We start from the raw sequence: 19,617 nt of genomic DNA on the forward strand, positions 1-19,617 counted from the left end.
ATTCAGTATTTCTAAATGATTAAAATATCTAGTCTATATCCAGGAAATGAAAATACATTGTGAAAAGTGGCATCATTATTCCAAAATTTCAATTGCTAATTTTCTCTTCTTACCACAGCAGAATTGTACAGAATTATATTTCAATTTAACATTGTTGTTATTGGTGAAGAAGCATTACATGAAATATCAAATAGGTAGACATTTCAATGGGAAAGTTGGAAAAAACCAAGCCATCATAAATTCCAGCAATTGGACATTGTAAGATTTATCTAGTAAATCACAGGTACCTTTCAGTAACAAATGACTTGTCACACAAATTTTGAAATCAAATGATACCACTAGTATAATGTGATATACAACACTAATTAAAAGACATTGTTTATGTATTATATAGTTATTGGTTTACTCTAAGACCAATTACCAAAAACAACATGCACTGAATTTACCAACTTGAAATTTCACAACTCAGAGGTCAAAAGCAGCAACTTCAAACCATAGTCTTCAGCGGTCCATGATATAAAATACTACAATCATAAACTCAACAATACATGCAACAACTGACCCTGGGTTATAAAATAAGTGATCTGATCACACGGTTTAGAAAAATCATAGGAAGAACTATCACATAACACAAGAGAGCCTGTACTTGGCTATATTTTTCTAGAAAAGGCAAAAGCAAATACAGACAGTGGAAAGTGGAACTTTGTTACAAGAACCCCTTTTGTGTGAATAAGTGCCAATTTCCAACTGTTACACGTGCATCTCAATTTCAATCAAAAATCTGAAAACTCAGTGCATCATAAGTATAGGATTTTTAACTTTGGGTCTTTTGGGAACCATAAAACAGCTCTTACAAATCCAAATACCAGTCAAAGTGCAAAAATTGTCCTTCAGAACATATCCTTTGGTAGATTATAGTCACAAATAGCATGGAGTTAATACAAATAAACTAACATTTATAAAAAGAAGCTTAAAAGCTCTGATTATCTCATATCACTCTTTGGATTTGTGTTTTTCTTCATTGCATCAGTTATCCAAAATATACCTGGAACTGTTCTACAATGTTCCCTGAAAACCATGACTTAGAAACCACTAACACTTCCTTCACCTGGGACCAATGGAAAGTCTGATGACTTCTTGCAAAAATGGGACAGTCTGGACAAATTAGAGCTCCTCTGGCCAAAAGAGATTTTTTGAATGCCATGGGCAGCATAGGATCAGTCTGACTCCAATGAAACATGTATACTCATAACAGTTTAAAGAAATATTCATCCATACAAACTCATCAACACATCCAAATGATTCTTAATTTTAAGTCTATTTATTCTCCTTTTATTCCACTGAAATTGCTTTTCTTGTTTCTCAGAGCGGCATCTAGAAAATAATGAAAAAAAATGACATTAAAACTCAAGTGACTTTTTAAAACACCCTACTGTTCTCAGATACTACTCCCATATGCGTGTTTGGGGGCCAATTTTTGGAAGTGGTTAGGGAACAAGCAGTGTGCTTTGAGAGAAAACCTGGAACTCCCTAATAAAATAAATAATAATAAAATAACAAATATTTAAAATTAATAAAAAGCATTTCCTCCACTCCTTAAAATTTCTTCATAAATAGCTTTTAACATAAAAACAATGTGTAGAGTCAGAGCTATAGTAAAGAATTTATACCTTGCCTTGCAGAGTCCTACCTCAGTTTAATCCCCAACACTGAGGTAGGTCTCCATGGTCCTCCAAGTCTCACCAGGGGTGATACATGAGCACAGTGCCAGAAGTAAGCTTTGAGCACAACTTAGTGTGCCTCCCCAGAATCTAAAATATATTGCCATTCTGTTCTGAAGAGGTATATAAATCGAGCAGTGACAAATTATGGGTATATTATCTACACAGTTATAAGTTAGCAATCTTGGGAAGAGAGGACAAGCTGAGTCCCTGCCCTACCAAAGTCACACCTGCTACAACCATCACCCACAATCACTGCTTTGCCTATTTCCCTACTCCTCTAAGGCTTTCTGTAAGACACCAATCACATCAAGGCCCCAGTTATCCGGTATTTGGACTGATATCTTGAGGACTTTATTTGGAACGAAATTGGGCACCCTCCCCTCACTTTCTCAGCTGGCAGCCAAAAAGTTGCCCTACAAAAATCCACAGAATAATTATTGGAATTCCTGGATTGCGTGGTCACATTCACAGCCACATGAAAACTACAGGTTTTGTATAACATGGCAATCCCCATAGGAACACACCCGTTTAGATGCCAATGTGGATCTAATGCCACATAACGTTCAGAAACAAATGAACAGAATGGCCAACTAGTAACAAAAGCTTACTTGATCTTTTGACAATGACTTAATGACTTAATTGCAAGATACAATCATTTCCACAAATTTGCTTTTTGCTGTACGTTTTTTCCTTTCTCTTCCTTTTATCCCTTTTTCCCTTTTTTTTTGTGGTTTTTGGGTCACACCCGGCAGTGCTCAGGGGTTACTCCTGGCTCCGTGCTCAGAAATTGCTCCTGGCAGGCACGGGGGACCACATGGGACGCCGGGATTTGAACCGATGACCTCCTGCATGAAAGGCAAACGCCTTATCTCCATGCTATCTCTCCGGCCCTTTTTTCCTTTATTTTTAATGGCTTTACTCCCACTTACCTGGAAACAAATGCATTATGATCAACTATGTCAACTATGTGACAGATGCTCTTTAAATAAAGTAAATTAAATTAAAACTATGTATTGTATTGCTATGACTTTTAACACTAAATGTGAGAGTTTAAAAGGTCTATCCTTTATAAATTTCAGGGTGATATCTTTCAATTGCTTTTTAATATTTAAGTCATTATTCTACTACATATTTATTAAAGGCATCTAATTTAAAACTGACATGACTTCACTGGAAGACAAATAAAATGAACAATTTAGGCCTCTTACAACAGATTTCCTAAATATGATATGAAGTATGTTGGGTCCATATAGAAAATGGTATATTTGAACACTCCCAATGGTGATGCAAAAATCATATTTGAAATGTGTACTGCTGATTAAAAATAAAATTACCAGAAATAAATAATATTATTTTCCCAAAATAAAGTGTCTGTAAGATAAAAAAATGTAAAGCCCATTAACTGCCTAAATCAGTGGTTGCTTTGCAATGCACTTTTCAAAGGATAATAATATGCCCTAGATCTGCTGTGATTAGTTATAGTAATGGAACCATTTCAAATTAAAACTAATCAAATATGTAATTGTACATGTCCTGCATTACAGTTAGCTAAAATTTAATGTAATTAAATTTGTCTTGAATTAAGTACATCTGGCTGTCTATTTAAAATAATGACAACAGAAGCTATGGAAAATCTAGCATGTATCTCCCTAATGCTGAATACAAATGTCAGTATTTATAGACTCTATATCAATGCAAATGGTGCTTTTACTGATGAGGCCTGGAGGCTTCTGCACAAGAAAGGCCATTATTTTATAATATATACATAGAATTGTTAGTTCATTTCTTTATTGAATTTTTTCATTGATTCGTAGAAATTATTTAAAAGTTCTGTGGAAAGATTCTTTGGAGTCAAAGACTGAGTTGCATGCCAAGCATGCTCAAGGCCTAGGATTTGATACTTGACACTATGGCTTCCCATACACTATTGGGTGCAGTCATAGGAGTCGCTAAATCCACAATAAAAGCCCCTCAAAAATAATGTACAGGGGGTCGGAGTGATGGTGCAGCGGTAGGGCGTTTGCTTTGTTCGTGGCTGACCCAGGACAGACCATGGTTTGAATCCTCCCTGGCATTCCATATGGTACTCCAAGCAGGTGCAATTTCTGAGTTCATATCCAGGAGTAACCCCTGAGCATCACCCGGTGTGGCCCAAAATTATATATATATAATATATAATTATATATAAAGGGGGCAGAGCTGTGGTGCAGCGGTAGGGCATTTGGGACTTGCTGCGGTTCGATCCCCGGAATCCCATAAGGTCCCCGGAGCCAGGAGCGATTTCTGAGCACAGAGCCAGGAGTCAACCCTGAGTGTCACAGGATGTGGCTCAAAAAGCAAAAAAAAAAAAAAAGTAATGTATAAAATTTGTCTTAAGCAGCTGGTTGAACATACATTTTAATTGATGCATGTCATGCTCTCATTAAACATTTAAATTAACTAATGTCGGCAGAAAGCTGACGAGATTCATTTTTTAATTTACTCCTCAACATAGAAGCTGAAGTCATTTAATTTGACAGAAAATGTTTTTATTACAACTACTTGATTTTTGAAAGTGTTTGAAATGTTACTATCGTCGATTTATATTTTATTCCAAAGACATACAATTTTAAAGTTGTAAAGTGTCAAATGCACATGTCCTACATTTCTTTGATCTGTCTGATACTTTTCTAATTTTTAGTGAGTTTCTTCCCTGTATGAACAATAAACTTTTAACTATTTAAAGTCATGAAAATACTCCCCTGAGTTTGAGTTTAGAATATTTATTATTCCAAATTTTATTAGGTCTATAATGAAAAAATTATAATTTTATGTATGAAGAAATATGAAGGGGTTAATATCTATTTGTTTTTGGTTTGGAGGCCAAACACAGTGATGTTCGTGGATTACTCCTGTATTTATGTTCAGGGATCACTCTTGGTGGACTAGGAGGATATGGGGTGCCAGGTATCAAATCAGGTTGACCTGCTGTCCTATCCCTTCAGCCCATCAGTTCATTTCTTATTTTACATTACTATCCAGTTAGGCCAGAAGTATTTGTTAAAACCATTTCTTTCCTCATCAGTTACCTTGACATCTTGAATGAACACTATTAATTATGTGTATTGATTATGTATATGTGTACCTATTTCTATTTTATTTCTTTTTTTCTGTTTTTGGGCCACACTCATCTGTGCTCAGGACTTACTTCAACCTCTGAACTCAGGGATCATTTCTGGTGGTGCTGAGGGTGGAGGGTGGTGAGGGTGCTGAGAGTGCTGAAGTGGTGCTATGGGATGTCAGGAATTAAACCCAGGTCAGTGACTTCAAGGCAAACACCCTAATACTGTACTATGGCTCCAGCCCCTGTTTAGTTCTATTTCTGATTGCTCTAGTTTTCATTCTCTGAGATGGGCTTGGGTCACACCTGACAGTGTTCAGAGATTTTTTTTTGCTCTATGCTCAGGAATCACTCCTGGTGGGACTCAGAAGCTCATATATGATTCCTCGGATCAAAATAGGGTTGGCCGTTTGCAAAACAAGTGCTTTAACTACTGTACTATCCTCCTGACCCCTGATAGCTCGAATTATATACATCTATGTCAAAGTCACATTGGATTCAATACTAGAGATTTAAAGTAGACATTAAAACAGGCATGCATATCCTCCAAATACAGAAATCTTTGGTTGTTATCTATTGTTCATTTTTATGGAGATGGCCACATTTCCTGTTGGCTGTCTAAATGATTTTAGGTATTAAACCTAGAGCTTCACACCCACAATTTTATGTGCGCTACCATATGAGCCACATCACCAACTCTATACTAGACTCTTTGTTTTTCCATTTATATTTTATTACTGCTTAAGGGGGAAATATAGAATGATATAAATGTTATTTTATTTTAAAAAACTTATTATAGTTTATGTTTACAATAATGGTCACATTTTGGTATTGATGTACAAAGTATTGCACACAGATGTCCCTGAAGTATTCAGGACTCCCCATCCCTATGTTACTTCCAGTCTAACATTCATTACCTCAACATCCTTCTAGTATTTACAATTTTCCCCTCAACCTCTTTCTCACAATATGCCACTCAGAGGGTCTGTATTCCAGTATATAAGGCTCATTATTGATATTGCCCATACACTTGATTTCTCTATATAACACTGTTGAGTAAGACAATGCCATATTTGTCCTACCTCTGCCTTATTTTACTCAATATTATACCCTTAATATTCATGCAAGTTGCCATGAATTGCATGTACTTTTTTTGTAAGGTATTCTTTTGGGTTTATAGCACAATCTCTTTACCCATTCATCTGTTGTATATTTTGGTTTTTTTAACACCATCTGCATTTTAATACAAGTGTCTTAATTTTTACTCCAAAAGGACATGATGAGATTATATTTTTATAATTTGATAATAGTATTCGCTCAATTTGTGAAAATGAAATTCTTAACATTGTGATTTCTAATCCTTTAGCATGGTACATGTGTCACTTTCTTAGGACATCTTAAATGTTTGTTGCTAATGTATCTAATTATAGTGTATTTTGTATTATGACTTTGTATTCTATGGTCTCAACAATTCTCTATGATTAAAAACAGGATCATCATCCTGTGTGTAGATACCTAAGAGTTTTATGTGCATACTTACATATGCTAAGCATGATAATGTTTTCTTTTGATTTTCTCAACTCCTTTTTGTGCATGGTGCCTGATACATAACTTAGGGCTATGCACATGAGGTTTACCATTGAATTATTACACAGTTGGCCCTGTCAAATTTTTTTAGAGAAGGATTTGCATGATTTTTTATTTAATTATTTTTAAAATTATTTATTTAAACATCATAGTTACAAGTTTGTTCATAATAGAGGTGCTTTTTTCACAGATAACAACGTTTTTCATGATTGATTTTTAGTCATGAAATGTACAATACCCTTCACCATTTTCTCAAATTTTTAAAGCTATTTTCTCTTCAGTTACAGAACTGGCAAAGACTTTCAGTATAATAGTGAATAGGTGAGATTTAATATGCTTGACATGATCTCAATCTTATTTATTACTTTGCCATCAATGATGACATTTGAAGTAGTGTCTTTCTGTTGACTTGTTTATAGTGCTGAGGACCAAACCCTGGCTCTCATAGATATGAGGCATGTAGTCTATCATTGAACCATATTCTAGAAACTAATCAAATATTATTGAACTGTCTTATAACTTTAATGGTGACCCATATTTAGAGTATTTAATCAAGGATTGATTAAATTTGTGAGGTTCCTAGGAGACCCAATATTTTGTTGCATCCTAACACCCTAAAATTTTCATTCAGGTTACAAATAAAATTTAGGATTCCAATAAATGAGTTCTGGTCTATTAGATTCCTTCAAACACAGTGAATGGGCTTGGAGATGTGCTCAGTCATAGAGCATCCACATTGCAGACAGAAAGCCAAAAACTTAATCCCTGACAAATGCTTGAGTGTGATCCCTGTGACACTCTCCCATTTAATGATTACCAAAAAAGTTGTGATTACATCAGTTTTGAGGAGTAGTAGAGCTATATAACCAAACCACAGAGTCAACAACACTGAAAATATGAGATTCAAAGTACAAACACAAAATTTCAAATGTGCCTGTTGAGTGGGCACACTGGTGATGAGTGTGGTCTCATATTATTATTTATAGCATTGTTATAGTACCACTGAGATATCATTATTTGTATTATTGTTGGCCAAAGAAAAATAAACTTTTAAAATATAAAACAATAAAAAAGATATGCCTGTCAAGGTGGCAGGCTGGTTAAGGGAGTTGGAAAAATTCAGGAAATACTGATGAAGGGAAGTTGGCACTGGTGATGAGATTGGTGCCAGAATATTATAACTTTGTAAACCATGGTTCTTAAAAAATTAACTAAAATAATAATCTGTATTTTTAAAAAAAGTATGTGATGTGATCTCTGGTGCACCACTAATGTGTGTAAGAACCACAATTAAAGTGTGTGACCATGCCACCTCCAGTATGGCAAAAAAACACTAACAAGGAAAGGGGGAAACAAAATAAAATAAAAATACAATGTTCCATCCCCTGAAGCCAGATAAAAGTCAAACACAGTCCATCTGGTGGTCCAGGTCTAAAGATTAGATGCTCAGGCCTGGCAGTATTAGGAATAGGAAGGGCCATGGAAGAAACTCAGGGACTTGTACATGACAGGCAGCTGCTCACTTCAGGCACATTCTCAGCACATTCTCAGCACTGGCTGCCTTTTCATAAAGAGCTCTGTTTCCCTGAGGATTATGGAATTTACAAGGTATATATATATATATATATATATATATATATATATATATATATATATATATATACTCATACATTGTGACCTAAGGGTTAGTTTAACAGTAGGTGAGTACCTATTGCTTCATTAAATTTTTATATATAAAGCTTAGGTAATGACATAGGGTACATGGGTATTAGGTGTAAGGAACTAATACTAAAGAACTAACTTACCTTTATAAAATGTGCTGGTAAAACACTCTAGAATAGTAAGGTTGGCACCTTAAATGTGTAGTATCAATAATTTATTCTGCTTTCTATTACAAAACACAACAGTATCTTTCAAATCTATTAACTTGGTTTTAAAAAGTTTAAGGTGTTTAAAATTAGGGGTGGATATAGTGTTAAAATTAAGCATTTTCCTAGTACATACCACCCTGGTTTGGTCCCTGACATGGCATAGGATACCCTCTAAGCCAGGGGTCTCAAACTCGTGGCCTGTGGGCTGCAAACGGCCCTCCGTACAACATGTTGTGGCCCTGCCCTAGAGGAATTTTGTTTTGTTTTGTTTTAGTTGTTTGGGTCACACACCCCAATGTTCAAGGCTTACTACTGACTTTGCACTCAAGGACCACCCCGACTTTGCCTCCTGTGGCCCCCAGGTAAATTGAGTTTGAGTCTAAGCTATGCCAGGATGATCCCTGAGCAAAGAGCCAGGAGGAATCCCTAAGCACAGAGAAGTGTGGTCCTCATTCCCCTGAAAATACAGGGGCAGATATCTCAAAGGGATGCAAAGCATGCAAGGCTTAGAATTCCACCAGCTTCTACACCCCTACCCAAGGACCTCAGGCCCTGGAGATATCAATGGAGTACCACTGAGCCAGAGCAGCATCACATTGCCAACCCTAGCAATGGCTAACCCAGGGCCTCCCTGAACATCATTTGTGAGATTCATTCATAAAGATATCTTTATTTCGGGTCAGGATACAGCTCAGTGGTAGAATATATGCTTCATGTGTTCATCTCCAACACCAAAAAGATTGTTCATAAATTGAAAACTACTAACAAGTAAAATCCTGACTACTATAAATATTCTTGAAGCTATTTCTTGGTGCAGAAAAGTTTCTACTCAAAACCAATTGCATATTTTATCCCCCCCACCAATTGCATATTTGGTGGAACTAAGAACTCTAATCCTTAAGTCTGTTCCTGTTATACCTGGAAATTTGCCATTCTGAATACTATAACACATATTAAAATCTGCAAACTGTTCCGTGGGATCAGCTATTCTTTTATTCTGTTTAGATTCTTCACCAACCTAAATGATAAGCATATTAGTCATCAACACTGGTAATATATGAAAGTTAAAATATATTTATTCTCCTGTACCTCAAAATCTTACAATGCTACTACATGTATTCAAAGACCTCTATGATATTGTGCTTAAATCACTTGAGTAACACTACAAGGGACTTAGGCTATTGCAAAAACTGTTATTATTTTAGCTATCCATCACTAATTTCCACCCTTATATATACACTCTTTACCTTTAGGTCAGAGTACACAGTTTTTTTTTTAAAAAAAAAAACATTACCAGTGTGAAGATAGAAGTATTTCATAAAAAATACCTTCCTTCCCTAATTATGAAAACTTTCTTAGTTTTAGTTTTTATTTATTTAAATTCAGTGTTTACAAGGTTATTTATAATACAATATGGATATTCCTCAAAAAAATGAAACTAGAAATTGAGCTTCCATCTGACCCAGCAATACTACTTTTAAGAATAAACCTCAAGAACCAAAAAATGCAATGTAGAAAAGCCCTCTAAATTCCTATGTTCCTCACAGTGCTACTCACAATATCTAGAATCTGGAAACAACCCAAGGGTGAATTTACTATGGTATATCTACACATTGTACTCTGCAGCTGTAAGCAAAACTGAAATAATGAAATTTACTTATACATAGATGGATATGGACGGTATTATGCTGAGCAAAATTATGGAAGCTTTATTCAATCTTTCTCCATACACTATCATCTTCCTGCTTGCAATTCTCTATAATTCAAGTGTTTATTTGGCAGAACCATGTTTGCAGGGCCGGAATGATAGCACAGTGAGTGGAGCATTTGCCTTGCATACAGCCAATCCTTTTCATTCACCAGCATCCCATATGGTCTTCCAAGCCTGCCAGGAGCGATTTCTCAACACAGAGCCAGGAGTAAACCCTGAACGCCACCAGTTTGCTTCCCCACTCAAAAAAAAAAAAAAAAAGAACCATCTTTGCAATCAGTGCTGTATGAAGTGAGATGCATAGGGATCAAATGAGAAGACAAAAAAAAGCTGGAATGTTTATTTTTAGGCCCTTCTTTGTTATTCTTGATTTATATAATCAGTGATTTAATGTGAATGCAAGAGGATGCATTGTGGCTTGAGTTCTGTGGCACTAGGGACTAAACATGTCACCCAAGTCATGCTCAGGATCCTCCAGACAGATCATGCTTGTGATGCTCAGAAGACATTGGAAAGCTCCTTCCATCACTGTACCATCTATCTGGACTGTAAATGTTCTGCTATGTTGCAAAGTAACCAATCATGGGCCCTGGTATGAGATGAATTAATGAATGACTCATGATCAAATGTCATCTGATCACATCCACTACAATGGTGCACGTATCTGCTGAAATGTCTGGATCAAGGTGAACTAGAAAAAGGAACATGCAGTATCAGAGCATTTCATTCTTTTAAAGCCGAGTTCGCTCACCAAAAGTTAATATTCTTTTCAGTGAACTACAAAGGCATGGCAAAGTCAATGAAAATGGAAAATGAAGCATCATTAAGAGACATGTTGCTTCTACTTCTCAAGACTATGCTGCAAATGAAACAGAGCACCTAATTAGAAATCCAAGGGCCCCAGGCAGTGGTCATCACAAGCACTGAGAATGAACACATCTACCAGTGATCCCAAAATCTTCATGGAAAAGCTAGTTCTAACTAACCAGGAGGTCTTCCAAGCCTCTCTTGCTGCAATCTACTAGGGTTTTATATTTGCCTGAAGACTGCAGGATGTTTTGAAAAATTTCATTGCAAACTTGATTACAAACCCACTTGCATAATTGCATGCTCTGAAACACTTGAAACTCACTCTTTCGGGTTCAATGGTAAATATGGGAGCTGCAGGCACTTTACATGGGAAAAAACATGGAGCAGTTTGTGATGGAAAATACAATGCAGAACATGTGTTTATTTAACTGAAGAATTCACTTCCTTTTTATTTGAAAGAACAGAATTACAGCATGAATGACAAAGAAAATTATAGTGCACAACTATTTTATGTTACGAGTTGTCAGTACAAATCCAAACCGAAAAAAGAAGCATTAAAGTAAATTGTTAACACAGATATTTGTAACATGCTCTCATGAAAAATTTATTTGCGTGCTGTATACAAAAGGCAATGGCCCTGAACAAAATTTACTAATGTTCCCAAAAGAATTTATAGAGACTTTTTATAACTTTGCACTGGTAAAAATAATGGGCACAAAAATTCTGGGTCCACCAAGAAAACATATAAATCATAATGTGTTTTACATAGTCTTAATAATTTCTTAGATTTAACTTGACTTATTAATAAACTAGACTATCCAAGGCACACGGGTTACATTTGCTACAAAATAGAGAAGATAAAGTTATTTTCAAGTCCCAAAGTATTTTGAGAATCACAATGTCATATTGATATAATTTCATACATTTCACAGCACAATCTTCTATACATTAACTATATGGTTTTCTTGCAGTTTGCTGCAACTTGGTGGAAACTGGAAGGTAATATGTTAAATACATGTTTGTAAAAAGGAGAATAGCAAATACTAAATGATCTCACCCATAAAATAGAAATAAATAAAATAAGGGGATAGATAATGATCAATGAAAAATCATCTCTGAGGTTCTGCCTACTGAACTGAGTCAGCTCAGGGAATCAGGACCAGAAGAAACCAGAAGATACCTAGGGATAGTGATGATCAAAGTGATGGCATTTTGGTGGATGTGGTGCAGTGACATTTTACATCTAGAATATTAATATTAACAATCATGGTGTCTCAACAACACAATCATTAGGATCATTCCTCAGAAAGCTATGAATTGAGCTTCCATATTATCCAACCATTTCACTTCTTGGAATATAATCCAAGGCCTCCAAAACAGAATGCACAATAGTCACCTGCATTCCTTCTTTCATGGTGACATTCACAACAGCAAACATCTAAAATGAATGAATAAAGAAACGACAGTACACCTACACTATGGAATATTTCTAGGCTGTTAAAAAACTGAAGTCATGCAATTTGCGACTACATGTATGGATCTAGAGAGTATCATGTTCAGAGAACTTCGTCAGAGGAAGAGAGACAGAGAAGATTGATTTATTTCATATGTGGGATATAAAGAAACATAGTTGTGGAATAAAAAATGCTCAGTGGTAATAGAAATGAAGAGCATGAGAAGTGGTTTTCAGTAAGAAGCTTGCCACTGGGAGGTGAATGCAGGGGCCACTACAATAATGGTGGAGGGAAGTGATCACTCTGGAGGATGACAGGGTGCTGGAAAGTGGAAAAGTGATTGGCATGATACCCTAACAGCAAACCACAGTGCTTAAAAAGGGAAAATGGAAGGAAAAAATGCCTGCCATAACTTTGTAATTTACAGTGATTCTATTAAAAATTAAAGTATTGAAATATAAATATTTACTTTTTGAATTAGAATAACAATGCTTTTTAAAGTGGTAGAAAGCAAATTAAAATATGATGCCAATTATATGTATAGCCAAAGAAGTTATTCCTAAAATAAATTCTTCCTCAACTGGGCTGAATATATGAGAAGATGTATTGCTAGAAAATGGACTGAGGAGAAGGCAGGAGAAAGCTGGAACACATAGTAACTTAATCAGAAGTGGAAAGGCATTGCCAACGTAGGTCTTAAAAAAGGGACAATTTTCCTTCCCTTGATACTGAATTGATAAAGAGAAGATTAAAAAAAGTTAATTTTAGCACTGGTGAAGGATTATATATATATATATTAAAAATCAAAAAAAAATAAAAGAACAGATAAGGTCTCCCAATTCTTACCACAGGCTGTGTTCTTTACACTGACTGTATAGAAAGAGGAGGTACAGTAAATGCACCCCATATACACCTCAACACCTCAACACAAGCCCTTTGACTGGTCTGTATTGTGAATTGGGGGACAAAAAAAGAAAAATATATAAAAAAGTTAATTCCCTTATCCCAGGGAATTATTGGACTAGAAATGAGAACTACTCTGTATTCTACATTGCCATCCCCAATGATTAAAGCATTCAACAGAGTTGCATATTTCTTTACTTTCTGACACCTAAATTACACAGAGACTCTGAAATCTTTACTATTTCTTAACCAGGCCTTTACAGAAAGCCTCGTTGGTGACTATTTTAACCTCAACCAACTTCCCTTGACTTTTGACTCACATCTGAACAACTTTTTGTGTGTGTGTGGTTTTTGGGTCACCCCGGCATGCTCAGGGTTTACTCCTGGCTCCAGGCTCAGAAATTGCTCCTGGCAGGCACGGAGGACCATATGGGATGCTGGGATTTGAACCGATGACCTCCTGCATGAAAGGCAAACGCCTTACCTCCATGCTATCTCTCCAGCCCCTGAACAACTTTTTATCCCCTCTTGTCCTCCAAATTAACAAAGAAAATGAAAATTCTTTTTATTATTGGTGTAAATCAGAGTGTCTTAAAATTTGAAAAGCAGAGAGTATTCAAAGTTCCCAAGATACTTGAAAAAAATCTACAGAGCCAAATTTCTACTAAGACAACTGACATGGCCAGAGAGATCTATAGTGGTTGGGGTGCATGCCTTACTATATTGCCTGATCCCAGTTCAGTCCCTGGTTCCACATGGCTGCTAGGCATTGCTGAGTGCTGTTCTGGAGACTTCTGTGTAGCACCTCATTCCTGCCCTTACATTGGCTAAGAATCACTAAGACTGTCAATCTGGGTCCCCTGAGCACTTCTGGGAGAACCCCACAAAAAATATTAATTTCTCTTTTTATTCACATTCTCTTACAAGTGGCACTGACTCTAGATTGAAAGAAGAAACAAATAAGAATCCAACTGTCTTCTTAGAAAACTGAAAAACTATTTTTTGAAAACCATTTTTAATGTCATGCTTCTCATCATAATCTTGGTTTTGAAGTCCTTGAATTTGATTTAGTTTGTCAGTGAGTTTCTGAGATACTAGGTAAGTTAGTTTTTGAGCCACACCCAAAGATGACCAGAAGGTGCTCTTAGCTCCATGTTCAGGGATCACTCCTAGCAGTGCTCAGAGAACCATGAAATGCTGCACAGAAAATATATGCTCCGGCCTGTTGAGCTATCTCTCCACCCTGAAAAAATGTAAAATTTAATAGAAATGTTATTTATATAAATTACAATTGATATATATTTGGGGGGCACACTCGGTGACGCTCAGGAGTTACTCCTGGTGATGTGCTCAGAAATCGCTCCTGGCTTAGGGAACCATATGGGACGCCGGGGATCGAACCAAGGTCCGTCCTGGGTCAGCCACGTGCAAGGCAAATGCCCTCCTACTGTGCTATCACTCAGGCCCCTACAATTGGTATGTTAATATTTCAAAAACAAACTTTATATTTCTTGTGTTATAATTTATAAACCCTGTATTATAATTTATAATGTACTAAGTAACATAAGAGACCTCTTTGGGGGATTTCTCAATAATTTGGGGGGGCACACTTGGCAGAGCTCAGGGATTACTCCTTGCTCTGAGTTCAGAAATCACTTCTGGCAGTCTCAAAGGACCATATGGCATGCCAGGGATCAAACCTGGGTCAGCCACATGCAAGACAAATGCCCTACCTGTTGTGTTATCACTCCAAACTCTCTCAATAATTTTTAACAATGCAAAATATTCTTGGACTAAAATGCCTAAGCACTGCCAATCTAAGTAATTAACTCTGTATAAATCACTTAACAGCTCTGAACTTGTTCTCTCAACAATAGTTGGCATAATAAAGCCTACCCTTGCATTAATACTATGAGTATTAAATGTGAAAGTTTTGTACTTATAAGCTGTCATACAAATATGTAGGATCATTGTATTATTAGAGAGAGAATATTCGGTAACTTTAAACTTTTTTTAATACTGAGGTAAGTAACTCTATATACATAATATAATATGAGGAAAAGAGATAGTCAATGATCTCTCCTATAGCTCCCGTCCCATCAACATTAGAACTTCATTAGGAAGCAGTCTACTATGTCCCACTTTCTAAACCAGACGACTTCATAATTTTAAGATTTATACTGAACAGCCAAAATTATTCTCTAAGAAGTCACTAGGGTCCTAACAATATCACAAATGATTCCTTGTATTAAAACATTTTTGGAGGGCCTGAGCAATAGTGCAGAGGTAAAGCTTTTGCCCTGCATGCGACTGACCCAGGACGGACCTGGGTTCATTCCCTAGTGTCCCATATGGTCCCCCATATCAGGAGAGATTTCTGAGAACACAGACAGGAGTAACCCCTGAGCATCAGCGGGTGTAGCCCCAAAACAAAAAAAAGTAAAAACATTTTTGGAAACAATGCCTGTTTTTATTACAAAATTGTTTTCATTATAATGGCAATCATTTTTTCATTGACCTGTCAGAAACACAGCTGTGGTGAGGCAAATCCCATGTTTGTCTTTAATGCATGCTATTTTGGTTCTGTGGCTGTTTTATTGAAAAAAAATAGATAGAAAGGAGCTTGGTAATTGTTGAAGTCTTTTTCTTTATAAAAAGAAGAGAAAAATTAAAGTTACCAAAGTGTCAAGATCTAATGGAAAGAAGGTATCTTAAAGGAGACTATGAAGAAATGGTAGTGATCACATCTTATTAGAATAAAGGAGTTGTTTTCATAAACTTGTCAGTGTCAAATCTATGTATGATGGCTATCATATATATTTATGGATGTCTCACAAGCAGTGTTTAGGGGCCTGGAGGCTATTCAAAGTGATGCTTGGCCAATGGGGCTAGAAGGTTCAGTGACTTTCAAGTCAGGGACACTGTTGAGATCAAGGAGTGCTGGGGTTGACAAAGCTGCTGTGGTACAATTAACATAGTTGAAAGCTCAAGAGGCCATGCAGAAGACTGAACTTGGGTCATTGTCCATTCAACGGATGTACTCCTAACCTCTAAGCTCTCTCTGGCCCTAGAAATCTTTTTTGTTGCTGTTATTTTGATCAACAATCATCAGTACCCTGTTAATTACTCCTTGCCTGGTGCTACCAGATATCTGCTGTCAGGGCTCAGAGAACAAAATGTGCTACCATGGATTTAACCCACATCAGCTATGAACAAGAAAATAATCCTGACTGCTATACCTCTCCAGCTCCATCCTAGAAAACATATTTTTATACTATGGCTACAATGGCACTTGATTTATGGCATTATTTTTAGCAAATTTATTAGTTACATGATTTTAGAGTTTATTAGAATTATTTCCCAGGGCCCGGAGAGATAGCACAGCGGTGTTTGCCTTGCAAGCAGTCAATCCAGGACCAAAGGTGGTTGGTTCGAATCCCGTTGTCCCATATGGTCCCCCATGCCTGCCAGGAGCTATTTCTGAGCAGACAGCCAGGAGTAACCCCTGAGCATCACTGGGTGTGGCCCAAAAACCAAAAAAAAAAAAGAATTATTTCCCAGAATAATCCATATAGGCTATTCTAGAAGACTTTAGAACTTAGAAAAATGTAAGTTTCAAAGAAGTCAAATTAAAAAAAAATTTCGAGTAGATACATATCAGGATAATTTTTTGGATCCTAGTTGTTTTCAATGGAGTTGTAGAACTCCATCCAAACTTTCTATACTTAAAAAGTAGTTTGGAGCTAACTGTGAAGATTGAAAAATGCTTTCTTTTATCCTAAAGGAACCTACTTTATTTTTATTGTATGTCTCTGCTCTAAAATACTGAATTTCTAATTTTATTAAACTTCATTTAATTGTAATAGGGTTTGTGCTTTAAAAGCCAGTGAAATATATTCCACAGATGTTGTGAAATCATTTTTAAAGTGTAACATTCCTTTACCATATTTCTAATCTGAGAGACCACAGCTTAAAAAATTAGTTCTCCCTTGTTTATACTACTATGGGATTTTGGGGGGTTCATTTCACACCTCTATATATGTTTAATCATCACCACTCCCACCACCAAAATTCTAGGCCATCTCACCAAACCCCCCAAAAGACCCCTTTACACATTTTTTCCCCTTTGCCTCTTATGAGTTGAAGAGTTAATTTAGTTATTTCTTGCCAGTCATCAGCTTTACTTTTCATGTTCCACATGAGTGAAAACATCTGTCATTATCTCCCTTCCTGACTAATTTCACTTTGCATAATTACCTCAAACTTAATACATTAACCTGATATTTGACCCACTTTTGTCTCTAGTTTCCTCACATACCTCAATTGAAAACCCATTAATGAAGTTCTAGTCAAAATAAAATTGGTAAATACATAGAGACCTGGAGTGACTAATTGTATCATCAACTTCATTAGTAGTTCTAAGTGTAGTTCCCACAAGTTCTCCTTAAAGGAAGATGTGCTTATTGAATGTTCTTTACAGAGATGTATTTTAAACCTTCTAGCTGTGGAATATCCTGATGGATTTAAGGATAGGGAACAAAGACTAATCCTATCTGCCTCATCCATTTATTAGTACCAACTACCAGCAGTGGTTTTAGTGATTTATTTAAATATGTTATCACTAACCAGTGGGGACTTGTCTTCATTGTTGCCATCATCAGATGGGTAGACACAGTGGCTGGGCGATTCCTCAGCCCCTTCCGGAATTTGTGGACGTAGTGAAATTGCAGTCAAGACTATAAGAAAATCATGGAGGGTGGCAGTTACATAACTGAATGCTGAATAATTAATTACAAGGGGAGAAGAGAAACTAGTAATCTAGGCTTAACATTCAACCGATTAAGATTTTTCTATAATAAAAACTTAGTTATATCATATTTCTTTAAAATACAAGTATTTTAGAAAGGACCTGCAATGTCACATACTTTTCTGTTCAAAGATGTTTCCAAGTTGGTTTTGTGAGATTTCTTTAAAGTATGTGTTAAAGAACATTCTAGAGACATATTCCTCCTTACAGAAAATTATGTCTTCCAGAAATTCTTCCTAGGGTTTTTTATTGGTTCTACCCCAATAGCATTTACAACAAGCTGATGTCTTAGCTCTATTCTTATGCAAGACCAGGTGTTATATGTCATGCCTCATAAGAGCCTTGCACATAAGAGGTGCTTATTTCTTCCATAAAATACTGAATTCTCAGAAATTATGCTTGTTGATGTAGGGAGAAAATAAACAAGATCTCATCTTGACCACCTTCTACTATTCCTGGAACCTTGGGAAAGTCACTTCACTTCCTCTAATTGGTTTTTTTCATCTGTCAAAGGCAGGGCTACTTGGTTGTCTCATGACAGCTCTGGGTGCAGGTACCTAGATATCCCATGGAAGTGAACCTCCCATTAAAGGGTTTACTAAAAATATATCCTATCTGGTATCACCTGTCTCTCTTTAGTTAAAAAACATTTTTTAAATTAAAAGACACATGACATTTAAGTAGTGGGACCTTTGGTTGGTCTATCTCCATGAAAGTCTAAGATGCAGATGAGGGAAACGTTTGAGGAATCCTGACAGGTATTTCTCCAACATCTACATTTCCCCATCCTAACACATCCATTTAATTTTAATTGCTTTTGAATTTTCTTCTTCTAACCTGTGACTTTCATAAGGGTGGTCACTGATGCATCTCAGTTAAGTTGTACAATCACTGAGCTTTAAACCATTAGGCTGGGTTATTTATATTTGTTAAAACCTTGTTTGAAATAAATTGAACTGACACAATTTGTGTAATAAAAAAACTGATGGTCAAGTGATATCATTATATCACGACGTCTCCACCCCTCATTCATTAAACCTGTAGTGAATGTGGTGTGCAATCCTTAAAGCTAACATATATGTTTTTCACCACATCACATGGAGAAAACCTTCGGAAACCTAAATATACCTCAGAAGAAATCACATGGAGAATTTCTTAAACAACAGTCAATTGGGTCTCACTCTGAGTTTCTGATTTGGAAGGCCTGAAATGAAGCCAGAGAATTTTTCTTCCTCTTATGTTCCTGGGTGAAGCTAACTTAATTGTTCCAGGGACCACACTTTGACCACCCCTGTTCTGCAGCATTCCTCCTAAAACCTTGCATGTTAAACACAAGTGCCCATAAAAATTTTTGCCTTTATTCTTCACTAGACAAACGTAAGAGTTGTGCAGATTTTTCCAATTTAACAACAGGAGGACAAATTGGCCCCATTTCCAGTCCTAGACTTACATGACCATCCAACATACCTTTACTTGCTTGTGCTTTAAGTGAGGCAATGGCCTCACCGACCTCTGCCAGAGTGCTGCTGTGCACTGATTTGATTTCCTCGGAGCCTCCCATCGCTCCAAGTTGATTTCTGAAATAGCAAATATATCAAAGTGAGCTTTTGTAGAGTCTACAAAGAAACCACAGTGTAAAATAGTCCTTCT

General features: G+C 36.3%; 1 protein-coding gene and 1 pseudogene across 1 annotated transcript in view; one reads left to right on the plus strand and one right to left on the minus strand.

The window, feature by feature from the left end:
* Positions 1 to 1,315: 1,315 nt before the first annotated feature.
* MCF2 (MCF.2 cell line derived transforming sequence) overlaps positions 1,316 to 19,617 on the minus strand; it is an 82,760-nt gene continuing 64,458 nt past the window's right edge. The window contains exons 23-25 of the mRNA XM_049767476.1: positions 19,435 to 19,544; positions 17,787 to 17,896; positions 1,316 to 1,374 (exon numbers count right to left, since the gene is read on the minus strand). Coding sequence (XP_049623433.1) covers positions 1,363 to 1,374; positions 17,787 to 17,896; positions 19,435 to 19,544 — 232 coding nt within the window. The 3' untranslated portion in view covers positions 1,316 to 1,362. The remainder of the gene's footprint in view (positions 1,375 to 17,786; positions 17,897 to 19,434; positions 19,545 to 19,617) is intronic.
* LOC125999838 (uncharacterized) lies at positions 13,087 to 13,227 on the plus strand (annotated as a pseudogene).

Source organism: Suncus etruscus, chromosome X, assembly GCF_024139225.1.
Source record: "Suncus etruscus isolate mSunEtr1 chromosome X, mSunEtr1.pri.cur, whole genome shotgun sequence".
Classification (NCBI taxonomy): Eukaryota; Metazoa; Chordata; class Mammalia; order Eulipotyphla; family Soricidae; genus Suncus; species Suncus etruscus.